General features: G+C 35.2%; 1 protein-coding gene across 1 annotated transcript in view; it reads right to left on the reverse strand.

The window, feature by feature from the left end:
* Rrp6 (exosome component Rrp6) overlaps positions 1-22,832 on the reverse strand; it is a 251,754-nt gene that overhangs the window by 84,918 nt on the left and 144,004 nt on the right. Inside the window, exon 13 of the mRNA XM_090393930.1 lies at positions 6,407-6,518. Coding sequence (XP_090250056.1) covers positions 6,407-6,518 — 112 coding nt within the window. The remainder of the gene's footprint in view (positions 1-6,406; positions 6,519-22,832) is intronic.

Genomic DNA, 22,832 nt, shown 5'->3' on the forward strand with positions numbered 1-22,832 from the left:
TTCATCATGCAGAGACATGCATGAATGCAGCATGCTGGTAATATCATCTCAATCACATTTCCTCTGCACTATACTATTATGCTCATGGGGAGAGGGTACACAGCTTGCTCATAGAAAGTATCCATTAAGCATTCAAAATATGGAAGAAAATAGAATGCGCAGGAGACAACAATTAACATAAAATGAATATGAAAAATGTAAAAAAGTATTCAAAGAAAAATAGATTACCATCGAAGAAATAGAATACAAATGTAAAATAAATGTATCAAGTATTAAAAAAAAAAGGAAAAGAAAATCTTATACATCATACTGGAAATGTTTCTATATATGTTGTACACACCTTCCAATAAGAGAAGATAATGGTAGTCAAAATATCACAAAAACTTTAACCTCAAGAAGATTAGCCTGATATTTAGTGTTGAATACTATGGCTACTCCTTATCAATTAAACAATGCTCAAGCAGAAAGCAACATATGAGAGAGGAGAGGGTAAAACTAGAAGACAGGTTTTTTATTGGAGTTTTATGTTTGCTTTGCAAAATATGAAATTTCCAAGATATGCTGCCAGTATAGCTTTGTACTAGCAGCATATCTTGTGATTTGAACCTGCAGTGAAATGAGAAATCACCACACAATAAAAATTAAAAGGGATTCCTTTTAATTTTTTTTTTCCCCTACAGAATCTTTTCTCTATTTCTTTAAGATTTTATTAACTAACTTTGATTTTTGTTCCTCTTGCTGTTTATTATCAAATGCGAAGCTTTTTTGGTATGAAACTAAAAACAAAAAGCATACTGAAATGATTACGTTGGTGGAAAGGCTCATATGCTGGTTATCCATAATGGTATTACTTAAGAAAATATGAGATGATTAGAAAAAAATTAATTAATATTTCCAGTATTTTGGTAAAGTCAAATTGTCATCATCAGGGTAAGTATGACTAAAGCAAAAAAAAAAAAAAAAAAAAAGGTAATGCTAAAGTTCTAAATAGCACCCTTAGTGAGCTGTAATGAGAGTTTGTAGCTTTTGGGTCAAAGTCCTCAGAATGAGTGCTTTCCAGATTTCAGACAGCCTTCATACAAACAAATTTATTGAAGTTCAGGTAGTTACTTAAGGCTGAAGAAGATTCCTGGAAGTCTTTCATATTTGAATTTGCTTCTTTGGAGTAAAGTGGTGTTCTTCCATTGCATCTTGTGGTGGGTATCCAAGGGATGGCTGTAGTAGTGGAACTGAATGTAGTTTGTTTTCAGTGATTCTTATGTTTGCTGTCATGTCTGTTTGGCCACAATAGCATAGCTTCCAACTGCAAGGAACCTAGCAGGTCTGTAGTTGGTCTTTGTGGGAGTGAATAAGGGATGCCAATTTTTTATATAGTCTGTAACTAGTTAAAAAGGTTACTTCATGGTCTGCAGAAATTACAAATAAACAACAAGTTTACACTCTATAGAAGCAAATGCAAATATGAAAGACTTTTTAAAGAAATCTGCCTAAGCCTTAAGAAACTACCTGAAACCTCGATAAATTTGGTTGTATGAAACTGCCTCAAATCTGGGAAGCAGTCATTCTGACTGGGAAATGTTAATGGTTCTACAAATGATGACAAAGCAAAGTCATTTCTTAGAATTTTCTTCTTTATTATGGTTTACTACTCCCAACCTTTCTCTAAACAAGGTCATCAATAAGGGATATTAGCAGATTCTCCACCACCCCTAGCATGATAGTCAAGCAGCCTCTCCAAGTGCATCCCATTTGCCTATGAATCTTAAGGGAATAATTATCAGGAATAAAGTAAATAAATCCCTTAATGCCTTTCATTCCACAAAATGAGTAGGTAGCACTATTACAAGTAGATAGTACATCTCATATTTTTTTTCCAGGCAAAGGTCTTTGCCTTTTACCACAGCTCCAGTTCAGTGCATTTCTGTAGCCTACTAGACGAAAGAAAGACAATGTTTCTAATTGTAGCTAGCATTTGTTACATACTTATGTGTTCTATAATCAATTCACTGAGTTGTAGGATTAAACAACAGTTGCTTTGTGAGAATAACCTTACTTGCCCCAACTAAAAATAGTCACGCAGCCTCTTAATTTCAAAATTGGCTGAAAAGGCATAACCTCTTACGATGACGAGCATCAAACCTGTAAACCTTTCTTCTGCCAATCTAGCATATAACAGTAATTCTTTTTACTATTACCAACAAACAATAAGTGTTTACTTATATCAAGGATACAATCTGGAAGTCTATATCACAAGTAAACTACAATAATGACCAATTAAGCAAGCTTTACAATTACCTATTAACTCTATTCATAAAAAGTGTTTTGCTTGGTTACCAAGTAAACACAAACGAGGAGATAGGGACTTCATGTAAACCATAAGAACTTTAAAATTCTTCTGATGTCTAATGATTGGAAGAAGCATGTAATGAGATGTTGTTAGAATAGTGGGAAGTGGTTTGTCATGCTATCTAGAATAACACTTGTAAAAGAATACTGGTGAGAGGTCACTCTTATAGTTGGGTTATGTTATAATGAAACCACTTGGATGCAAGAAACAGAAGGGAGGGAGTAAAGATGAAAGCACAAACATGATAAAGTTATGCTCACTAACCTTGGAAATGGACCAGAAAACCTAACTACCTATTTGAGAAGGAGGTAAGTTTCTTTGTATCTTGCCCTTTCAATGCTGCATTTAGTTATTTAAAAAAAATTATATTGTGAATAGATGGTTAGTTATAGTTCAGTTATTCACTCAAAATAACTTTGAAATACACAAGATTTTCTTCATCTTTTTTTAAGAATGCCTCTAATTTCCATAAGTCTTTGATTGGTAAATTCAGATTTTTCTATCCTTACAAGCAACTTCCCCACATGCCTTATTGGATCAATCAATATTTCTTCAGATCACTGCATCCCCAAGGTTTGGTTATTGTTTATAAACTTTTACAATTTTTATCAAATAATATCTGAATATCTGAGTCTAAAGGTCACCTCTGAATGCTGCTCACCTTCAATTCATTTTTGAACTTTCTATTCATGTTTTATCTGGTTCAAAACAAAATGGTGATCACTTTCTACTTCAAATCCCCTGTATACTCTTCCAACGCGAATCAGCATGATTCACTATTGAAAGAGTTACAGGAACACAGTTTGATGTTAAATCAGGTGTCAGACAAGGATCATATTAAGAAGGAAAGTCTTATTAAGCCTGATATTAAAATTGGAGATGTCAATCTCTGCTCTTTACTTTATGTAGATATTATAATTCTAAATAAATTAAGTACTGGTCTGCAGGAATCCTGGACTAAACCATCATCATCAAATTCATGCCTTGTACACTCAAAGGATGTACAGGATATGATAGTACTACATGAAAAATTTACATCATTACTAACTTCCTATCTACAATTTTCCTCCAAATCAGTCTGTTACTTGTCAAGGCGCCAACATTATCATATCTTATATTTCTATCATCTAAGGCACTTTGTACAGTATCAATCCACCTATATCTTGGCCTTCCTCTGGGTCGTTTTCCTGTCAACCTGGCAGAGAACACTTGTTTTTCTAATCTTTCCTCGCCCATTCTCTTTAAGTGACCATACCACCTGAGATTAGCTCTGCTAATGCATTCCTGAATGCTGACAATGTCAAGTTCTTTCCTAATATCCTCATTTTTAATATGATATTGTATTTGCTGCCATCTGTTCACGCCTCTAATCTTTCTCAGGACTCTCATATCTGCTATCTCTAGTCTTTGGTCAACTGTTTTACTTCTGACCCAGCTCTCAGAACCATAAGTTAAAACAGCTAATTTAGTGTTCCGACTAATTTCTCTCTTATTCCAAATGAATTTATTCAATCGACTTCCTACCTGCTCTGTTGATTCTGTTGTCTATTTCAATATTTAATTTACCATCTTCATTAAAAATTGTGCCTAAGTAGCTGAAATGTTTTACTTGTTCCACAGGTTCTGCATTCACAGTTGACATTTTCAACAATTCTGCCTATTTTCGTTGTCTTTTTATTGCTGACCTTCATGCCATATCTATTACAACAGTTACTCAATTTAGTCAGGGAATCTTGCAGACTTGTAGCGGATTTATTTAGAAGTATAACATCGTCTGCATAAAGCAAAGAGCTGACATTAACATCTCCAATTCTAATTTCATGTTTAATACCACTTTCCTTCATAATGTGATCCATATAAATAATGAATAACAGAGGGGATAATGTATACCCTTGTCTCACACCAGATTTAACATTAAACCATCTTCCTGTAGTTCCTTCAATTCTAACTGCTGACTTACAACTCAAATAAAGACTAAGTATTGCTTGATATAATGCCCCATTGACACCATATAACTGAAGCGTATTGAATAGCTTCTCTCTTGGCACCTTGTCATATGCCTTTTCCAAATCGACAAAACTTAAATACAGATCTTTGTTATGTTCCCATGCTTTCTCGACTATTTGTCGTAAAGTGATGATCTGATCCTCACAGCCTCTATTTGGCCTGAATCCAGCTTGTTCCTCACTAAGCTTTTCTTCCACAATCTTTCTCATCCGTTTCTCAAGTATACTGGTATAAATCTTACAAGGAACACTCTGTAATTCTCATAATCAGTTTTATTTCCCTTTTTATATATGGGTACTATGAGAGCTCTACTCCAACCATCGGGAATTTGTCCCTCTGTCCAGGCTTTCTGAACCATGCAGTGCAGCCACTGTAAGACTTTGATACCTCCATACTTCAGCATTTCTGGTCGAATATCATCTACTCCTGCTGCCTTTCCACATTTCAAGCCTTTAATGGCTTTTTCTACTTCAAGTATAGATATGTATTACTGACTACATGCCTGGTCAGTGTTTTTTACCACTATGCTGTCATCACTGCTTGTTTCATTTAGCAATTTTTCGAAGTAATTACTCCATACTTCAAGGATATCTTTTTCTCCCGTTTTCATGTCACGTTTATCTTTAATTTACAGCACTCTTTCCTCCATTTCTAAGCTTCTTCAACAACCTCCAGAATATCTTGCCATCTTCTTGATATTTATTTTCTATGTTCTTACCTAAGTCTTCCCATGACTTTTGTTTAGCTAGTTTTACACAGTATTTAGCTTTCTTATATTTGTCTCTGTATTCTCTAAGAGCACATGCTGACTTATTTGCGGGAACTTTTCATATGCGTTCTTCTTTTCCTCTACTGCTTCTTTAACTTCCTGTTGGAATGAAAATCACTAATAAAGAAATAAAGACAATGAAATAGTCAGACAAACTGACCACATCAACGATATCTGAATGGAGAACTTATAGAACAACATTTCAGATATTTAGGCATAATTTTTAGTGAAGATGACAAATTGAAGATGGAAATAAACAACAGTATTAGCAAAATTGGTGTGGTATGAAGTCAAGTGAATAAATTTATATGGATTAAGAGAGAAATTAGTCAAAACACTAAACTAGCTGTATATATGACAGTGTTCAAGCCAATTGTGACTTTAAATAAAACTTGATCAAGAAATGTTTGAAAAAAATTAGGGAAGTGAATAGATAGCATCAGTGTCGGTATAACATTAAAAATGAGCACATTAGGAAAGAACTTAACATTGTTGGTATTCAGGAATGTGTTAGCAGGTGGTATGTCACTCAAGTGGAATGGAAGTGAGAAAATTAGCAGGAAAGAGCTTTCATGGCCAGAAATAAAGACCCAGAAGAATAATGTAGTAAAATACCTTAGAAGACAAGAAACATAAGATCTGATATAAAGGAGTCTTGACTGATAACAGATTAATCTGTTATCAGTCAATACTGATAACATCATCAAGGCAATGATGAAACTATTTCATGTATTACTATCAAAATATCCTATACACTAACTGAGGGTATATGTTAGGTATTTGATGATGAAATTCATACATATGTCATTCCATTTTTCTTGTGTGTGTGTGTGTGTGTGTGTGTGTGTGTGTGTGAGAGAGAGAGAGGCAATTCTTATAGTTTTTGGGAAGAAGAAAGCATGTTTAGTTATAAGATTGTAGCAGCATTCATATGTTGGACAATGTGACTACAATCCAAACTTAAATGATGCTAATGTTCATCTTTCATTTCAGGTTGCAACAGCTACTAATATATAGCATGATAAAATGATTTATCAATTAAGGAATTAATACTTTTTACCTTCTGATACCAGTATGCATAAGTTTTAATTACTATCATACGATATTATCTAAGCATGTTAGGAGAAAACATATCCTATTGATTTAAAAAATCCAATAAAATTAAAAAGTTATTTTTTCAAAAGAAAACTGTACACCTTTCAAAAGTTAAAGAGTGGGAAAAAAATCTTACTAATATTAAATTCTTAATAAATGTTATTTTAAAGATTCAAAAATGATCATACCATTACAAAATCAGCATCTCGTGCTTTGAGAATGATCATGTGAAGCTCATTCAACTGCTGACGAACAAGAGGAGGAACAGGATTACAGCATGCTAAGATACCTTGCTGCTCTCTAAAAACAAGAAATTTTATTATCTGATAGTGCAGTTACTGAGGCATCATGTCTCCAAATATGAAAAAATTTAGTAACATACATAGTTCGATAATAATTTGGCTTATATGACTGCTGTCAACTTTGCTGTAAGGTTGCAAAATTTGGACCACATGCTACAGGCACTTGAAAAATACTGGTGCAGTCTTTGAAGAATCTCAAGATTTTGGGGAAAAGCAAGTGCACTAGATATCAGTATTTTGATGAGGCTAACTGTAAAAGAACTCAGCAATGATTATTCATCAGCAACATTACTAGATGTAGTAATGTTGATTACTGATGCTGATGAATAATGTTCACCTGCCAAAACATCCTTCTTGGAATTTAAAGCAGCCCAAAGAAGTGCTTCAAGGATAACTTCAAATTTGAAGAAATATAACATCAACATAAACAACTGGGAAGCTCTAGTTATAGCCAGTCTAAATAGAGAAAGGCAGCTCACAAAGTGACCTAATCAGTCATTTCAAAACTGTTCACTAGTTGTCTGGAAGACACTCCTACTTGTTCAAGAGTGAACAAGTAGGACTGCCAATTTAATAATGTTTCAAAATCAAGTTTTGACAAAACGTCATTGTTATAAATATTTTACAGTGCCAGAAAAAGTAAACAAACAAAATATTCAGTATTGAAATTGCAAATTTAAGGATTAGACATAGGTAATTAAATATTAGCTAGCTAGCCATCCACAGACCAAATGCATCTAGTCAGATGCATATTTTCTATGTTTGATTATCAGAGGTATGATAATCACTGCTACTATTTTCTGTTCAGCAATATGACTGTTCATGCAATTCATCCTTACATTTATTATTATTATTATTTTTTATGTTAACTTCCACCCAAGAAAGTTGTAAACTTATAGTGCCATAGTACAGTACAGTACATAATACAGTTACAATATTCTAAGGGAGTTTTTATTCTTTTATTCATTTTTTAGATATTTTTATGCATCTATTTTTCATAATCCATAAACCCTGCTCTCTATACTAAACATTAAACTTTTTCAAGTAACTTCAGGCCCCAAATAAGCCATGCAATGTTCTCAACACTGGGTGAGGAAATTCAAAGACAATCACAAATATCTATGCCCAGAGTAAGATTCGAATCCACAGCTCACTGGTTAGAGATTTGATATAATAACCGCTTGGCCAACTAGCAAGCAAAATTATACTTATTTAAGAAAGATTGCTCCAAATAAATGAGTGTTCCTCAAAAAGAAAAACAAACAAACAATATTTACAATTAATATGCTAGGTTTTTGTCATTAAAAGATAATAATCTCTAATCTTTGAAGATTATGTGTTTTATTATGAGTGGGATGTAATGAATGAATGTACCAATACCATATTGTGGGTTTTAACTGTGCTTAAGAGTGGGACAACTTTTTCAAGGTTATTCATTAATAATATTTCATCACATGTGGGAATAATGGAAACTACAGGCAACTCATACTGTAGAAAGAAATCTATTTTTATTCGAAATAAATGTTGAATGCAAGCAATACATGCAGTATTGAAAATAAAAACCCATCCATGGGCAATGTTGGTTTACTGAGCAGATTTATATACAGAGATTATATCTGGTTTAGACTAAACTTCTTGAGATATAGCAACAGCTTTTTTTCCCCAGAAGATATGTTGTGGGTAGCTTATGTGATTTCTAAAAGTTTTTGGACAACAGTTCTGAATAGTGTTGCCAATTTAGCATCGTCAACTTCCTGATATGTACTGTCAAGGAGTGTACAGGATACAATAAGAGTCATCATCATCAAATTCCTGACATGTACCCTCAAGGGATGTGTACAGGATATTAAGATAGTACTACATGAAAAACTTATATAATTACTAACTTCCTATCAGCAATTTTCTTCCGAATCAATCTGTTATCTGTCAAGATTTTATATTTCTGTCTTCTAAGGCATTTTCACTGTATCAAGCTACCATGTACCACCTATATCTTTGTGCTCCCCTGGGTCTTTTTTTTCCTGGCAACTTGGCAGAGAACACCTGGTTTGCTAATCTTTCTTCTCCAATTCTGTTTAACACATTGACTGCCACACTAGAAAAAGACAATTTTTCCTTGGGACAACAGTGTTTTATTACGAAAATAGAAATATTCGAAAATAAAAAAGCTGATAAAGGACGTGAATATGCCATGAAAAGATGTAAACAGACAGCATGGAAATGCAGCAAATGTAATGTGTACTTTTGTGTAGAATGTTTTTTCCTGAAACATACATCAGTAAAAAAAAAATAACATAAAAATTTGAAAAATAAAGACCCAGGAGAATAATGTAGTAAAATACCTTAGAAGACAAGAAACATAAGATCTGATATAATGGAGTCTTGACTGATAACATAAAAATAACATAAAAATTTGAAAATTACTAATGTAAAACGTAATGTGAAAATTTGAAAAATAAAGACCCAGAAGAATAATGTAGTAAAATACCTTAGAAGACAAGAAATATAAGATCTGATATAATGAAAACACTTTACTGTTCATAACAGTAAAGTGTTTTCTTGACTTCTCAGGCTTAAGTGTAAAATTTAGGTAAAAATAAATAGAAAAACAAAATTTATTGACTTCCATTCATTTGATCCACATTTTTATAATTAAATTGGCAATGTTAATTGTAACAATAAGAACATCAACAAGTAAGATTGTCATGAACCAACTGCAGGATTTTGCTGTTTCATTTAGCAATTTTTTGAAGTAATAATATATATCAATAACATCTTTTTGACCAGTTTTCATAGCACCGTTATCATCTTTTAATTCCTTTTATTATTATTAAGAGAAACCCCCTGGAAGTCAGGGACTCATCGAGGGAGGCAACCAATTACACGCACCAGCTATCATGCTTATTCTTGAAGTCATTCACACTGCTTTCAGACACAACATCAAATGGCAATCCATTCCAATCGTGCATCACCTTATGACAGAAAAATATAGCCCTCACTCCCTTCTCTCTCCAGGTTCCAATGATGCCCTCTTGTCCTTTTATGGAGAGTGGAGACCCTCCATAAATTGAAAAATTCTATCAACTGAAATCCTGTATGACCCATTCAGAAGTTTGTAAGTCTCAAACATATCACCCTTCTTTCTCCTGTTTGCTAGTGTCTGCAGTCTACAAATTCTCAAACTGTCTTCATAATCAGTATTCTACATCTTGACATCATTTCTAATACTCTCATTTGCACTATCTCTCCACTGTATCAGAATAACAACAGAAACAAGGAGACCAGACCTGCACACAATAGTCCAAGTGAGATCTTACGAATGCCTTGTGAAGAGGCAAAATGACATCCTTATCTTTACATGTGAACATTAATTTCAGCACTGCAATTATCTTTTGAGTTGTATTTGCAATCTTTGTTACATGGCCCCTGAACTTCATCTTCCAATCTACTAACACTCCAAGATCCCCAGCATCAATATCTTCAAACATTATCCCACCAATATAATACGACATTGGATATTTAATGATGCCGAAGTGCATGACTTTACATTTACTGACATCCATTTTCCCTGGGCCAAAATTCCAGTCTATTCAATTATTCTGCAAGTACTGCATATCAGTAGCATTTCTGATTACCCTACCTATCTTTGCATCATCAGCAATAGCTGTATGTCACTTGTCAAATTGTTTCACAATATCATTAATGTACAGATTGAATAACAGTGGACCAAGCACTAATCCTTGTTGTACACCACTGGTTATTTATTTATTTAAAATTTTTGTACTGGTTATGGACAGTACTACCCTTACATCACGTCCAGACTTGATATAGCCCTATGCCTTTACAAGTGTTTTACCCTATGCCTGTTCTAGTTATCATTGTAGTCATTCTCTGGTGGCAACGCATGCCACCAGTGTGCCCTGTAGGGCCCTCAAGGAAAGAACTTTTATATCCTTCTGCATATGCCCAAGCTGTTTTAAGTCCTTATAACTATCTGCATTCCATACGGCATGTAAAGAGATGGTGGTGCTGGTAAACCTCTGAGTTGCCCCATGCTCTGCTCCTCCCGTATCTTACTAACTAGATCTTGGTTATTTTTATAATAATTTACTTTATTATTATGGCTATAGGCTAGTTGGTACCCTGTTCCCACCACCTGGGCATCAACTACCCAAACGTCACCACCTATTTTAATCACCAAGTCTTGCTTACGCAAACCCGCGGAAGTCCTATAATGTGGTCCCACCGCAGTCTCCCAACCTTTGTTCTTAAAGCGGTTGTTCAGAATGGAGACCATGGCATCATACCTCCTCATGCAGACCCCATGGATGTGGAAACAACACTGGGCTATATGAGACAATGTCTCACTGTAGTGGCAGCCAGCCCTACAGTTGGAGTCGTCACTACCCCATCGAGCTGTGCGGGCTCGAGTAGGCAGGGCATTGATTCTCGTCCTGATAAGGTCAATATACTCAAACCCAGGGAGGAGTCTGGTGAAATCCCTTACCCAATCATGCTGGGGAGGCACCAGATATGACTCTTTTAAAGGAGCACCAATCTACAGAACAGTGCACAGAGATGCCCATCTCTTGTGTTCTGCGGGTGCTGACTCGATTAAAGTACCTTGAGAATGGGACCAGCCTTTAGCCCACCTAAAGTCTTCTTGTATTAATGGGCTATAGAAAGCCTCTCTGCAGATGGGGGAAGAAAATAGTTCTGAATGCGCAATTCTTGACAGCCGCAGGCGTGGGATCAGCCATCTAAGTGATGGAACCCCAAGCCCACCATCCTTCACCCTTGCATGGAAATAGGAGTGTCAGGTGGCTATCCGTTCAGCCATGATCTCATGGCTGAACGGATAGCCCTGTCCATTTAGGACAGTACCAAGATATATGTCCTACCAAGCACCAACTTGTAGTAAAAGCGAGGTAGGAGATAGTGGGAAAGGAGAAACAGTCTTTGTTGGGGCTTGAGAGGAGCTTTCCTCAAAGAAGCGATCCCAGCTTCTAGGATAGAAGGGACAGAAGGACTCCTACCCTATTTATTCTTTGAACTCTAGAGGCACACTCTGATATCGCATCATTTAAGTATTGTTTAAATCTTCCCCCTGTCGATATTCTTCCCATCTATCAACTGATCTCATTCCACTGAACTTAGTATACTCCTCAGTATACTAAGCTCAGTTGGTCATAATTTCCTGCTTTGTAGTTCAGCATGTAACCTTTTCTGAATGGAACTTCCCAAGTGAGTGCAGCATGATCACTGTCACCAATCGGAGGCAGAATAGTTACATCTTTAACTGAAACGCCCTCTGACACTATAATCAAATCTAACACTCTTTGATCTCAAGTTCCTTCTGTCACATGCTGCTTGAGGAAGTTGTCCCTCAACAGCTCAATAAATGCATTTTCATTCTTCTCATGAGTTTCTACTGCTACCCAATCAATATTTGGATAATTAAAGTCTCCCATTATGATTGCTCTTTTTTGCATTCATCTTGTCTATTTAGTGATGCATTTCTTCGTTACTAGCAACTGATCCACGAGGTCTGTAACAATACCCTACTATGCAATTGATCTTGTTAGATTCCACCTCACACCAGATGACTTCAAACTCACTGCCACATGAAACACTGTTAGTAGTAGTACTACAATCGTATATCTCAACTCTAATTGGATTCATGTCATCCGATATCATTAGCAGCAAACCCCTCCTCTCATATCCTTCCTAAAAATAGTGTACTTTTATACTCGATATCAGTTAGTATGTCTGATTCTGATAGCCAGGTCTCACTAATGCCTACAATCTGAGGGCCCAACATATTGACTAAGGCAACAAACTCTACCCCTTTGTTTATGATACTCCTAGCATTCATGTACAGACATAATAATCTACCTGCATGTTCTTTTGTATACTCTTGTCCACAGTCTTCATGACACAGTTGGACAACTTGCAGATGTCTATTCTTCTCTAGTGCCTTATACATGTAGATATCTTTACACACGTTTGATGGGTCTGAAGCAGACAAACACAAAGTCGAAATTGTTCTCTCCTCATCACATTTCCATAACAAAGCCCATTCCTGTCATTTATTGTTGCTCTAACACTCACATTCTCACCATTCTTCCCTCCATAATTTAGTTTCTCTGACTCTCTGTTATGCCTGATACCAGTTATTAGTTTTTCTCGACTCCTGATACCAAATGCATTTGGGTGCCATCCCTCTTATACAAATGCAATCTTCCCTCAAACTCACTCCACACAGCCTACGCATCGAATCGTTTGCCATCATAGCCCTTCTTCTTAATTCATTTTTATTATATCGAGGTAAAATGCTGACAATTTTCACTTTCTCACTCTTCACTCTGGTCTCTTCCAACAACCCTTTTATGTCCTCTCTCACACTGAACTTATTGCTAGTTAAGTTGTTAGTACTTACTGCAAATACGATCTCATTTACTTTTCTGTTTTTGAATTGCATCCTTTATATCCTTAATTTTTACTCTGGGAAAACTCAAAGTTATAACTCACTCATCAATTGATGTTTTATGTTTTCCATTACTTCTTGACCCTGTTTCCATGCTTTGTTGTTTCTTATTTTGCAGCTTAATTTTCATTTTATCCCTATGCTCTCGACTTTTTTTTTACTCCCACGTCTTTTCATTTATAGCACTCTTTCCTCCATTTCTGACAACCTCCAAAATATTTTGCAAACTTCCTGATATTTATTTTCTATGTTCTTCCTATGACTTGTTTAGCTAGTTTTGCACAGTGTATAGCTTTCTTACAGTTTTTTTCTAAGAGCACTAGCTGACTTATTTGCCAGGAACTTTCGATATGCTTTGTTATTTTCCTTCACTGACCCTTTAACTTCCTTTGTCCATCATGGACGTCTGATTTTTCAACCCTTGCAGCAACCTTACCACATGCCTCTCTGACTGAATCAATCAATGTTTTCTTCAAAGCTTGCCACTGAATCTCCAGTATTTTAGTCTACAGTTCACATCTGAGAGCTGCTCAACTTTTATTCGCTTTAAAACTTTCTTACAGTTCTTCTTTTCAATATGAAATTCAATTTTATTCTGCTCAAGACTAAATGGTGATCACTTTCAAATCCTCTGTATACAGTGTCCTGCACCACTGAGAAAACATCACTATCAACAATTACATATTCAATGATACTTTTCTTATTCCTTGCATCATCTCTCCATGTGAATTTGTGCACATTTTTATGTTGGAACATTGTGTTAGTAACCAGTCCACGTCCTGATTAGAAATCCAACAGGTATTTGCCATTATTATTAGCTTTGCTCTTTTCTCCAAATTTTTCCAAAATATTTTTGTATGCCTGACAATCATTTCCTACTCTGCTATTTAGATCCCCAACAAAGACCAACTTTTCATTTTTCATTGTGTCAGTTGCTTTTTCTAAAGCTTCAAAAAATTCTTCCTCTTCTATCTTATTAGAACCTTATGTGGGACCATAGGCACAAATAAGTCTCATTGTCCAGTTCACCATTCTGATATTTGCTAACATCACTCTACTTGATACTGCCTGCCATTTAAGGATTAGCCTTGTATTTAGTGTTGAATACTCCTTTTCCCTGATTGTCAATGTTTAATTACTATAGTAATTAAACAATGACATTACTATATTACTATAGTAATTAATAATACTACGTGAAAAGTTTACATTATTACTAACTTCGTATCAACACTTTTCCTTCAACTTAGTCTTATCCGCCAGAATTACAATATTGTCAATTGTTATATGCTAGCAATGCAAAGTTGCTTCCTGATATCTTCATTTTTAATACGATTCTGGCAATGATGCCATCTGTTCACCATCTTAATTTTTTGTAGAACTCTTACAGCTGTGGTTTCTAATTTGCCTTTGATCCAGTACTTTATTTTTAACCTAATTCTTTGATCTTTAAGATAAAAATTTGGAACACTGTCTTGTGTGAGGCTAGTTCACGTTTTTGCTCATTTATTTCTCTTTTATTCCATATAAAGTTATTCAGACAGTTCTCCATGTGCCCAGCTTTGCTAATTCTGTTGTCTATTTTGATATTTAATTTTCCACCTTAACTCAAAATTGTGCCTAAATAGCAAAATGTGTTACTTCTGCTGTAAGTTCTCCCATTCAGGATGCAGTTGATGTTTTTTTTTTTTATGTTCCTGCCTATTTTCATGGTTTTTGTCTTCTTATTGCTGATTTTGTCATGAAGATTTATTTAGGATTATAACAGCATCAGGGTTAAGCGAAGTATTTTAAGGAATGCAGAAAAACAATCATCCCAGGCTTCTGCCCTAATGGCTAATCTCACGTTCTCATGGTGTAGTCTGTTAGAAGGTATCTACCTGGATACTGAACAAACAATGATGAGCTGGGAATCTGGTATTCAGTCAACCAACTTGGTCTTATTGGCTTGAACCAAAATAGGAATGATGGTACAACATGAACTTTCATCTCAGCTGGGACACTGCTCAGTTAAAGAAGATGATCTAGTTATTTTAATCAAGGAACCCGAGTGAACATCAAACAGTCACTTACTGGAAGAAACTCCCACTGGCAGAATTCATGACAGACATCATCAGCATAAGAAGTATCAACAGAAAAAAAGTGGAACTGGCAAAAGAATTAGAGAAATATCAGGCAGACATAACTAATGTTTCTGAAACAAAGACAAAAAGAGGCAAAATACTTCTCAATATATATATTTCAGTGATTACACCATTTTTTTTTTTTTTTTTTAATTATTCAGTTATATAAAACACTGAAATAATAGTTCCCGACAAGTTTTGGAAATCATAGGATTTACATCTTGGGGGGGGGGAAAGTATAACTTAAAGTTGAAACAAGAGAATTAATAAATACAAATCATAACCATCTGGCTAATAACAGAATGCAGATATATAACATTATTGATGTTGAACAATACTGGCGATGTCACGTGTTCTTGTTCTCGTTCATACAGTCCGAGCTCAGATTGAGGTAGATTTTTTTATTCGAGCTGACCACACTTGATGGAGAATTAAACCTTGATTTTTATTGCATTGGGTTGGGTTTTTTAGTATATCAGCAGCTTCTTTAAATTTTCTTATATAACTGTTGTTTTCTATGTATGACATCGTTTTTTGCCAGAGTACATCGTGTCCAGTGGAAGTGGAGATATATAAGCAAAACCCGTTGGAAAGTAAGACCCATTTTTTGTTCTCTTTTGTATTGTACGTCTTTTTGGTGTTCAGCCATGCGTATTTCTCCAGATCTTCCTGTCTGTCCTACGTAGCAAATCCCACAAGAGCAATGGATTTTATAGACTCCTGGCTTTTTAAGATAATGATGAGGTGGTTTTGGTGGATGTAGAAATCTTCAGATTTTTTCCAAAGGAAAGAAGGCTACTTTTATGTTGTGTTTGTTCATTAATTTGGCTAGCTTGTCTGTAACATTTTTGATATAAGGAAGTGTGATTGCATTTTTGTAATCCTGTTTTAGTGTGTTGTTAGCTGGAAGCATTTTAAGGATTCTCTTGATGGTTTTTGTTTCATATCCATTCTGTTAAAGGATTTGTGTTAAGTATTTTAGTCTTCATTACATTACAAAATACAATACAAAAGAGAACAAAAAATCGGGTCTTGCTTTCCATACCACTTCCAATGGACACGATGTACTCTGGCAAAAAACGATGTCATACATAGAAAAACAACAGTTATACAAGAAAATTTAAAGAAGCTGCTAATATGCTAAAAAAACCCAACCCAATGCAATAAAAATCAAGGTTTAATTCTCCATCAAGTGTGATCAGCTCTAATAAAAAATCTACCTCAATCTGAGCTTGGACTGTATGAACAAGAACATGTGACATCGTCCGGTATTGTTCAACGTCAATAATGTTATATATCTGCATTCTGTTATTTGAGTTTTATGAATAGCCAGACGGTTATGATTTGTATTTATTAATTTTCTTGTTTAAACTTTAAGTTATACTATTTACCCCCTGAAGATCCTACGATTTACAAAACTTGTCATGAACTATTATTTCAGTGTTTTATATAACTGAATAGTAATAATAATAATAATAAAAAAAAAAAAGTGGTGTAATCACTGAAATATATCTTTTAAACCAATTAGCCACAGAAGTCTATGCCTGCAACTTCTCAATATGTTATATTCAGGCATAAAGGATCAGGAAAAGAAAGCAGTATCTATAGTATTCAACATTAAACAAGAGGATGATGATCTTGAATGGCATGCAATTTCAAGCTGAGTGATGTGGGTAAACATCGAAAATCAAAACTGGACAATGCAACTAATTTGTGCATATGGTCCCACGATGTACTATTAAGGAAGAAATGGAGGAACATCTTGAATCAGTATATAAGACAACTGATAAAAACAACATTGGTACTATTCAGAGAACTACATGGCAGCAGGAAATGAATAACCAGACATGCAGAAATGGTTTGTGAAAATTTGGAGAAAAGAACAAAGATGACAATAACGATAAGTACATGCTGGATTTCTATTGAGGTGATGAACTAGACTTTACGTGTTTCACGATAAAGATACCAGTTCACACAAATAGAAGAGAAGAGAAATAAGAAAATTTTTATCTGATTAGGTTATCATTTTTAGTGACTGATGATAATTCACAACAACAACAGTATAGAGGAAATTTGAAACAGGCACTGAACACCATTTAGTTTGAGTTGGATGAGACTGAATATCTTCCTGAAAAGTGTGTACTGAAGTTTTGTAAAGAAACAAAGTTAAGCAGCTTTCAGAGGTAAAGAGTATACTTAGATATAAAAATATTATCCAAGAAAGACAGAAGAAAATGTTTGAGAACAAGAACCAAACTTTGGAGACTCCCTGGAGGCGTTGACAAAAACTGATTCAGCCAGAGATGCACATGGTGACGTCTGCAAGGATAGAATAATCATAACTCAACTGTGAACTCAGGAGTTAAAAAGGCAATCTTAGAAAAAAAAAGAAAGTGTATTGAAAGTTTCTAGCAAATAAGCTAGTATGTGCTGAGAGAATACATAGAAAAATGTAAGAAACTAAAGCAATGTATAAAAGCAGCTAATCACATCATGGGTGGACTAGTAAGGATATAGCAGACAAATATCAGGAAGGTTGCGAAATATTCTGAAGACTAATGAGAAGCTTACAAATACAGGAACCAGTACTGTAAAAGAAAGAGGTGATAACAGTGACATGAAAACTAAAGATCATCATCATCATCATCATCAAATTCCTGCCATGTACCCTCAAGGGGTGTACAGGATATGATAGTGCTACATGAAAAATATTACATCATTATTAATTTCCTATCTACAATTTTCCTCCAAATCAGTTTGTTACTTGTCAACACTCCAACATCATCAACAGATCTTATATTTCTATCACCTAAAGCACTTTGTACCGTATCAATCCACCTATATCTTGGTCTTCCTCTGGGTCGTTTTGCTGCCAACCTGGCAGAGAACACTTGTTTTGCTAATCTTTCCTCGCCCATTCTGTTTAAGTGACCATACCACCTGAGATTAGCTCTGTTAACGCATTCCTGGATGCTGACAATGTCAAGTTCTTTCCTAATATCCTCGTTTTTAATATGATACTGCCATTGATGCCATCTGTTCACGCCTACAATCTTTCTCAGGACTCTCATATCTGCTGTCTCTAGTCTTTGGTCAAGTGTTTTACTTCTGACCCAGCTCTCAGATCCATAAGTTAAAACTGGTTTGAACACTGTCCTGTATACAGCTAATTTAGTGTTCCGACTAATTTCTCTCTTATTCCATATGAATTTATTCAATTGACTTCCCACCATACCAGCTTTGCTGATTCTGTTGTCTATTTCTATATTTAATTTACCATCTTCAGTAAAAATTGTGCCTAAATAGCTGAAATATTTTACTTGTTCCACAGGTTCTCCATTCACAACACAGTTGACATTTTCAATGATTCTGCCTATTTTCATTGTCTTTGTCTTTTTATTGCTGACCTTCATACCATATCTATTACAACAGCTATTCAATATAGTCAGAGAATCTTGCAGACTTGTAGCGGATTTATTTAGAAGTATAACATCATCTGCATAAAGCAAAGAGCTGACATTAACATCTCCAATTTTGATATCATGTTTAATACCACTTTCCTTCATAAAGTGATCCATATAGATAATGAATAACAGAGGGGATAATGTACATCCTTGTCTCACACCAGATTTAACATTAAACCATCTTCCTGTACTTCATTCAATTCTAAGTGCTGACTTACAACTCAAATAAAGACTAAGTATTGCTTGATATAATGCCCCATTGACACCATATAACTGCAGCGTATTGAATAGCTTCTCTCTTGGCACCTTGTCATATGCCTTTTCCAGATCGACAAAACTTAAATACAGATCTTTGTTATATTCCATGCTTTCTCGACTATTTGTCGTAAAGTAAAGATCCGATCCTGACAGCCTCTATTTGGCCTGAATCCAGCTTGTTCTTCACCAAGCTTTTCTTCCACAATTCTTCTCAACCGTTTCTCAAGTATACTTGCATAGATCTTGCCAGGAACACTCAGTAGGGAAATACCTCTGTAATTCTCACATGCAGTTTTATTTCCCTTTTTATATATGGGTACTATGAGAGCTCTACTCCAATCATCGGGAATTCGTCCCTCTGTCCAGCTTTCTGAACTATGCAGTGCAGCCACTGTAAGACTCTTATACCACCATACTTCAGTATTTCTGGTCGAATATCATCTACTCCTGCTGCCTTTCCACATTTCAAGTCTTTGATGGCTTTTTCTATTTCAAGTATGGATATGTATTCCTTACTGCATGCCTGGTCAGTGTTTTTTTACCACTGTGCTGTCATCACTGCTTGTTTCATTTAACAGTTTTTCAAAGTAATTACTCCATACTTCAAGGATATCTTTTTCTCCAGTTTTCATGTCACCTTTATCATCTCTAATTCCTTTTATAGCACTCTTTCCTCCATTCTTACGCTTCTTCAACAACCTCTATTATATTTTGCCACCTTCTTGATATTTATTTTCTATATTCTTGCCAAAGTCCTCCCATGACTTTTGTTTAGCTTGTTTTACACAGTGTTTAGCATTCTTGCATTTGTCTCTATATTCTTTAAGAGCACAAGCTGACTTATTTGACAGGAACTTTTGGTATGCTTTCTTCTTTTCCTTCACTGCCTCTTTAACTTCCTGTGTCCACCAGGGAGTTCTGATTTTTTTTATCCTTACAGACAACCTCACCACATGCCTCTCTGGCAGAATCAATCAATGTTTTCTTCAGAGTTTGCCACTGAATCTCCAAGGTTTGATTCCTGTTCTCAAACTCTTTCATTTTTTCTTCAATAATCTTTGTGTGTTTTAGTCTACAGCTCACATCTGAGAGCTGCTCAACTTTTATTCGCTTTAAAACTTTCTTACATGTTATTCTTTTCGATATGAAATTCAATTTTATCCTGCTCAAGACTATATAGTGATCACTTCCAATTTCAAATCCTGTGTACACTCTGGTGTCCTGCACCAGGGAGAAAACATCACTATCAACAATAACATAGTCAATGAGACTTTTCTTATTCCTAGCCTCTTCTCTCCATGTGAATTTGTGCACATTTCTATGTTGGAACATGGTGTTAGTAATAACCAGTCCATGTCCTGAGCAGAAATCCAACAGATATTTGCCATTATTATTAGCTTTGCTCTTTTCTCCAAATTTTCCCAAAATATTTTTGTATGTCTCACAATCATTTCCTACTGTGCTATTTAGATCCCCAACAAGGACCAACTTTTCATTTTTCATTGTGTCAGTTGCTTTTTCTTAAGCTTCAAAGAATTCCTCCACTTCTACCTTAGTAGAACCTTCTGTGGGACCATAGGCACAAATAAGTCTCATTGTCCAGTTCCCCATTCTCATATTTGCCCACATTACTCTACTTGAGACTGACTGCCATTCAAGAAGATTAGCCTCGTATTTTGTGTTGAATACTATGGCTACTCCTTCTTTTCCTTGATTGTCATTGCCTGAATATAACATTTTGTATTTATTGCTCAGAAAGATCTCACCAGTTTTGGTCTTTTTTGTTTCAGTCACGCCTGTTATGTCGATCTGGTACTTATCTAACTCCTCAGCTAGCTAGCTCCATTTCTTTGCCATTCAGGCTTCTTACGTTGATAGTACTGATCTTTAACTCTGGTGATGTTGAGTTGGGGTTTATTTTCAGATTTGTTCCAGTAGCTGAGTTTTCGCTGTTCGCCCTGGTTCCCTGGCGAAAACAACGGGGCCTTGTTTAACCGGGCGACGCCCCAGCCGGCATGAAATTTTGTCATGTTGTACCATCATTCTATATTTTAGTTTAACCAATAAGAATACAATTTGGTCGGCTAAATCCCAAATTGCCAGTCCTTCCTCGTCTGTTCAGTATCCAAGTAGATACCCAACACGGTGCACCACGAGAAGGTGAGGATTGGACATTAGGTCAGAAGCCCTGGTCGGTTCTCCGCATTCCTTTAAAGGCTATGTGGAGGTCTCCTCTCAGTTATACAGCTTTGACCCTTAAGCACCCCTTTGGTAAGAATATAGAAAATAAATAGAGGGAAAGTGGCAATATATTAGAGGCTATTGAAAAAGCTTAGAAATGGAAAAAGAAGTAATTTGTAAAAGGAATCAAAAATGATAAAGGTGACATGAAAACTGAAGATAAGGATATACTGGATGACTGGAGTAATTACTTTGAAAGACTGTTAAATGAAACAAGCAGTGACAAAATACTAGAAAATTTTTAAGAGGAATGCAGAAAAGCAACTGGAATAGATGATATTTGACCAGAAATGCTAAGTATGAAGATATAAAAGTTTTGCAGTGGCTACACAATAATTCAGAGGACTTTGTCAGAAAGTTGAATTCTTGGAATACAGTTCATTCAAAAGGTTGAATGATTGAAGTAGAGCTCTCATAGTTTTTCATGTATAAAAAAAAAGGAAATAAAGCTGAAGGTGAGAATTACAGGAATTTCTCTACTAAGTGTTCCAGGTAAGCAAGCATACTTGAAAAGAGGTTGAGAAAGATTGTAGAAGAGAAACTTGGAGAAGAACAAGCTGGGTTCAGGTTAAATGGAGGTTGTCAAAACCAGACTTCACTTTTTGACAAATGGTTGAGAAATCATGGGAATATGACAAGGATCTGTACTTAAATTTTGTAGATCTGGAAAAGGCATATGAACAAGGTGCCCAGAGAAAAGCTTTTCAAAACAGTATAATTATATGGATAAATGGAACATTATACAGAGCAATGTGTAGTCTATATTTAAATTGTAAGTCACCAGTTAGAATAGAAGGAAATACAGGATGATGGTTTGATGTGAAATCAGGGGTAAGACCAAGATATCTCTTATTCATCGTCTATATGGACATCAAATTATGAAAGAAAGTGGCATTAGGACGGATAATAGAATTGGAAATGTAAAACTAAGCTATTTGCTTTATGTAGATGATGTTGTACTCATAAACATCTAGTGCAAGTCTCCAAGATTTTCTAACTAAATTGAATACCAGCTGTAACAAAATTAGCATGAAAATCAGCAATAAAAAGAACACATTAACTGAATTCTTAATAAACAGCCTACAGAGGAAGTAAAATATTTCAGCTATTTTGGCACAGTTTTTTAGTGAAGATGGCAAGTTAAATATGGCAATAGACAACAGAATAAGCAAAGCTAGTATGATGGGTAGCCAGCTGAATAAATTTATATGGAATAAAAGAAAAATTAGCCAAAACACCAAACTAGCAGTATACAAGACAACATTTGAATCAGTTATAAGTTATGGATTTTTGAATTGGGTTAGAAATAAAGCACTTGATCAAAGACAACCACCACAGTGAGAGTTCTGAAAAAAATTAACAGAGTGAACAGATGGTATCAACGGAAGAATCATATTAAAAATGAAGACATTAGGAAGAACTTGACATTGTTTGCATTCAAGAATATGTAAGCAGAGCTAATCTAAGGTGGTATGGCCACTTAAATAGAATGGGAGAGGAAAGATTAGAAAAACAGGAGTTTAATGCTAAGATGGCAGGAAAGAGACCTAGAGGAAGACCAGAATCTAGATGGATTGATTCAGTCAGACTGATCTGGAGGAAAATTGTGGATAGGAGGTTAATAATAATGTAAATAATCATGTAGTGTCGTCATATAGCCTGAACATCCCTTGAGGGTACACATGAGGAAATTGAATCCATATCTGAGAAATATAACTGGCCAATGAATTTTTTTGCAATAA

Source organism: Typopeltis vanoorti, chromosome 6 (genome assembly GCF_054136105.1).
Source record: "Typopeltis vanoorti isolate ZY-2024b chromosome 6, IOZ_Tvanoo_1.0, whole genome shotgun sequence".
NCBI lineage: Eukaryota > Metazoa > Arthropoda > Arachnida > Uropygi > Thelyphonidae > Typopeltis > Typopeltis vanoorti.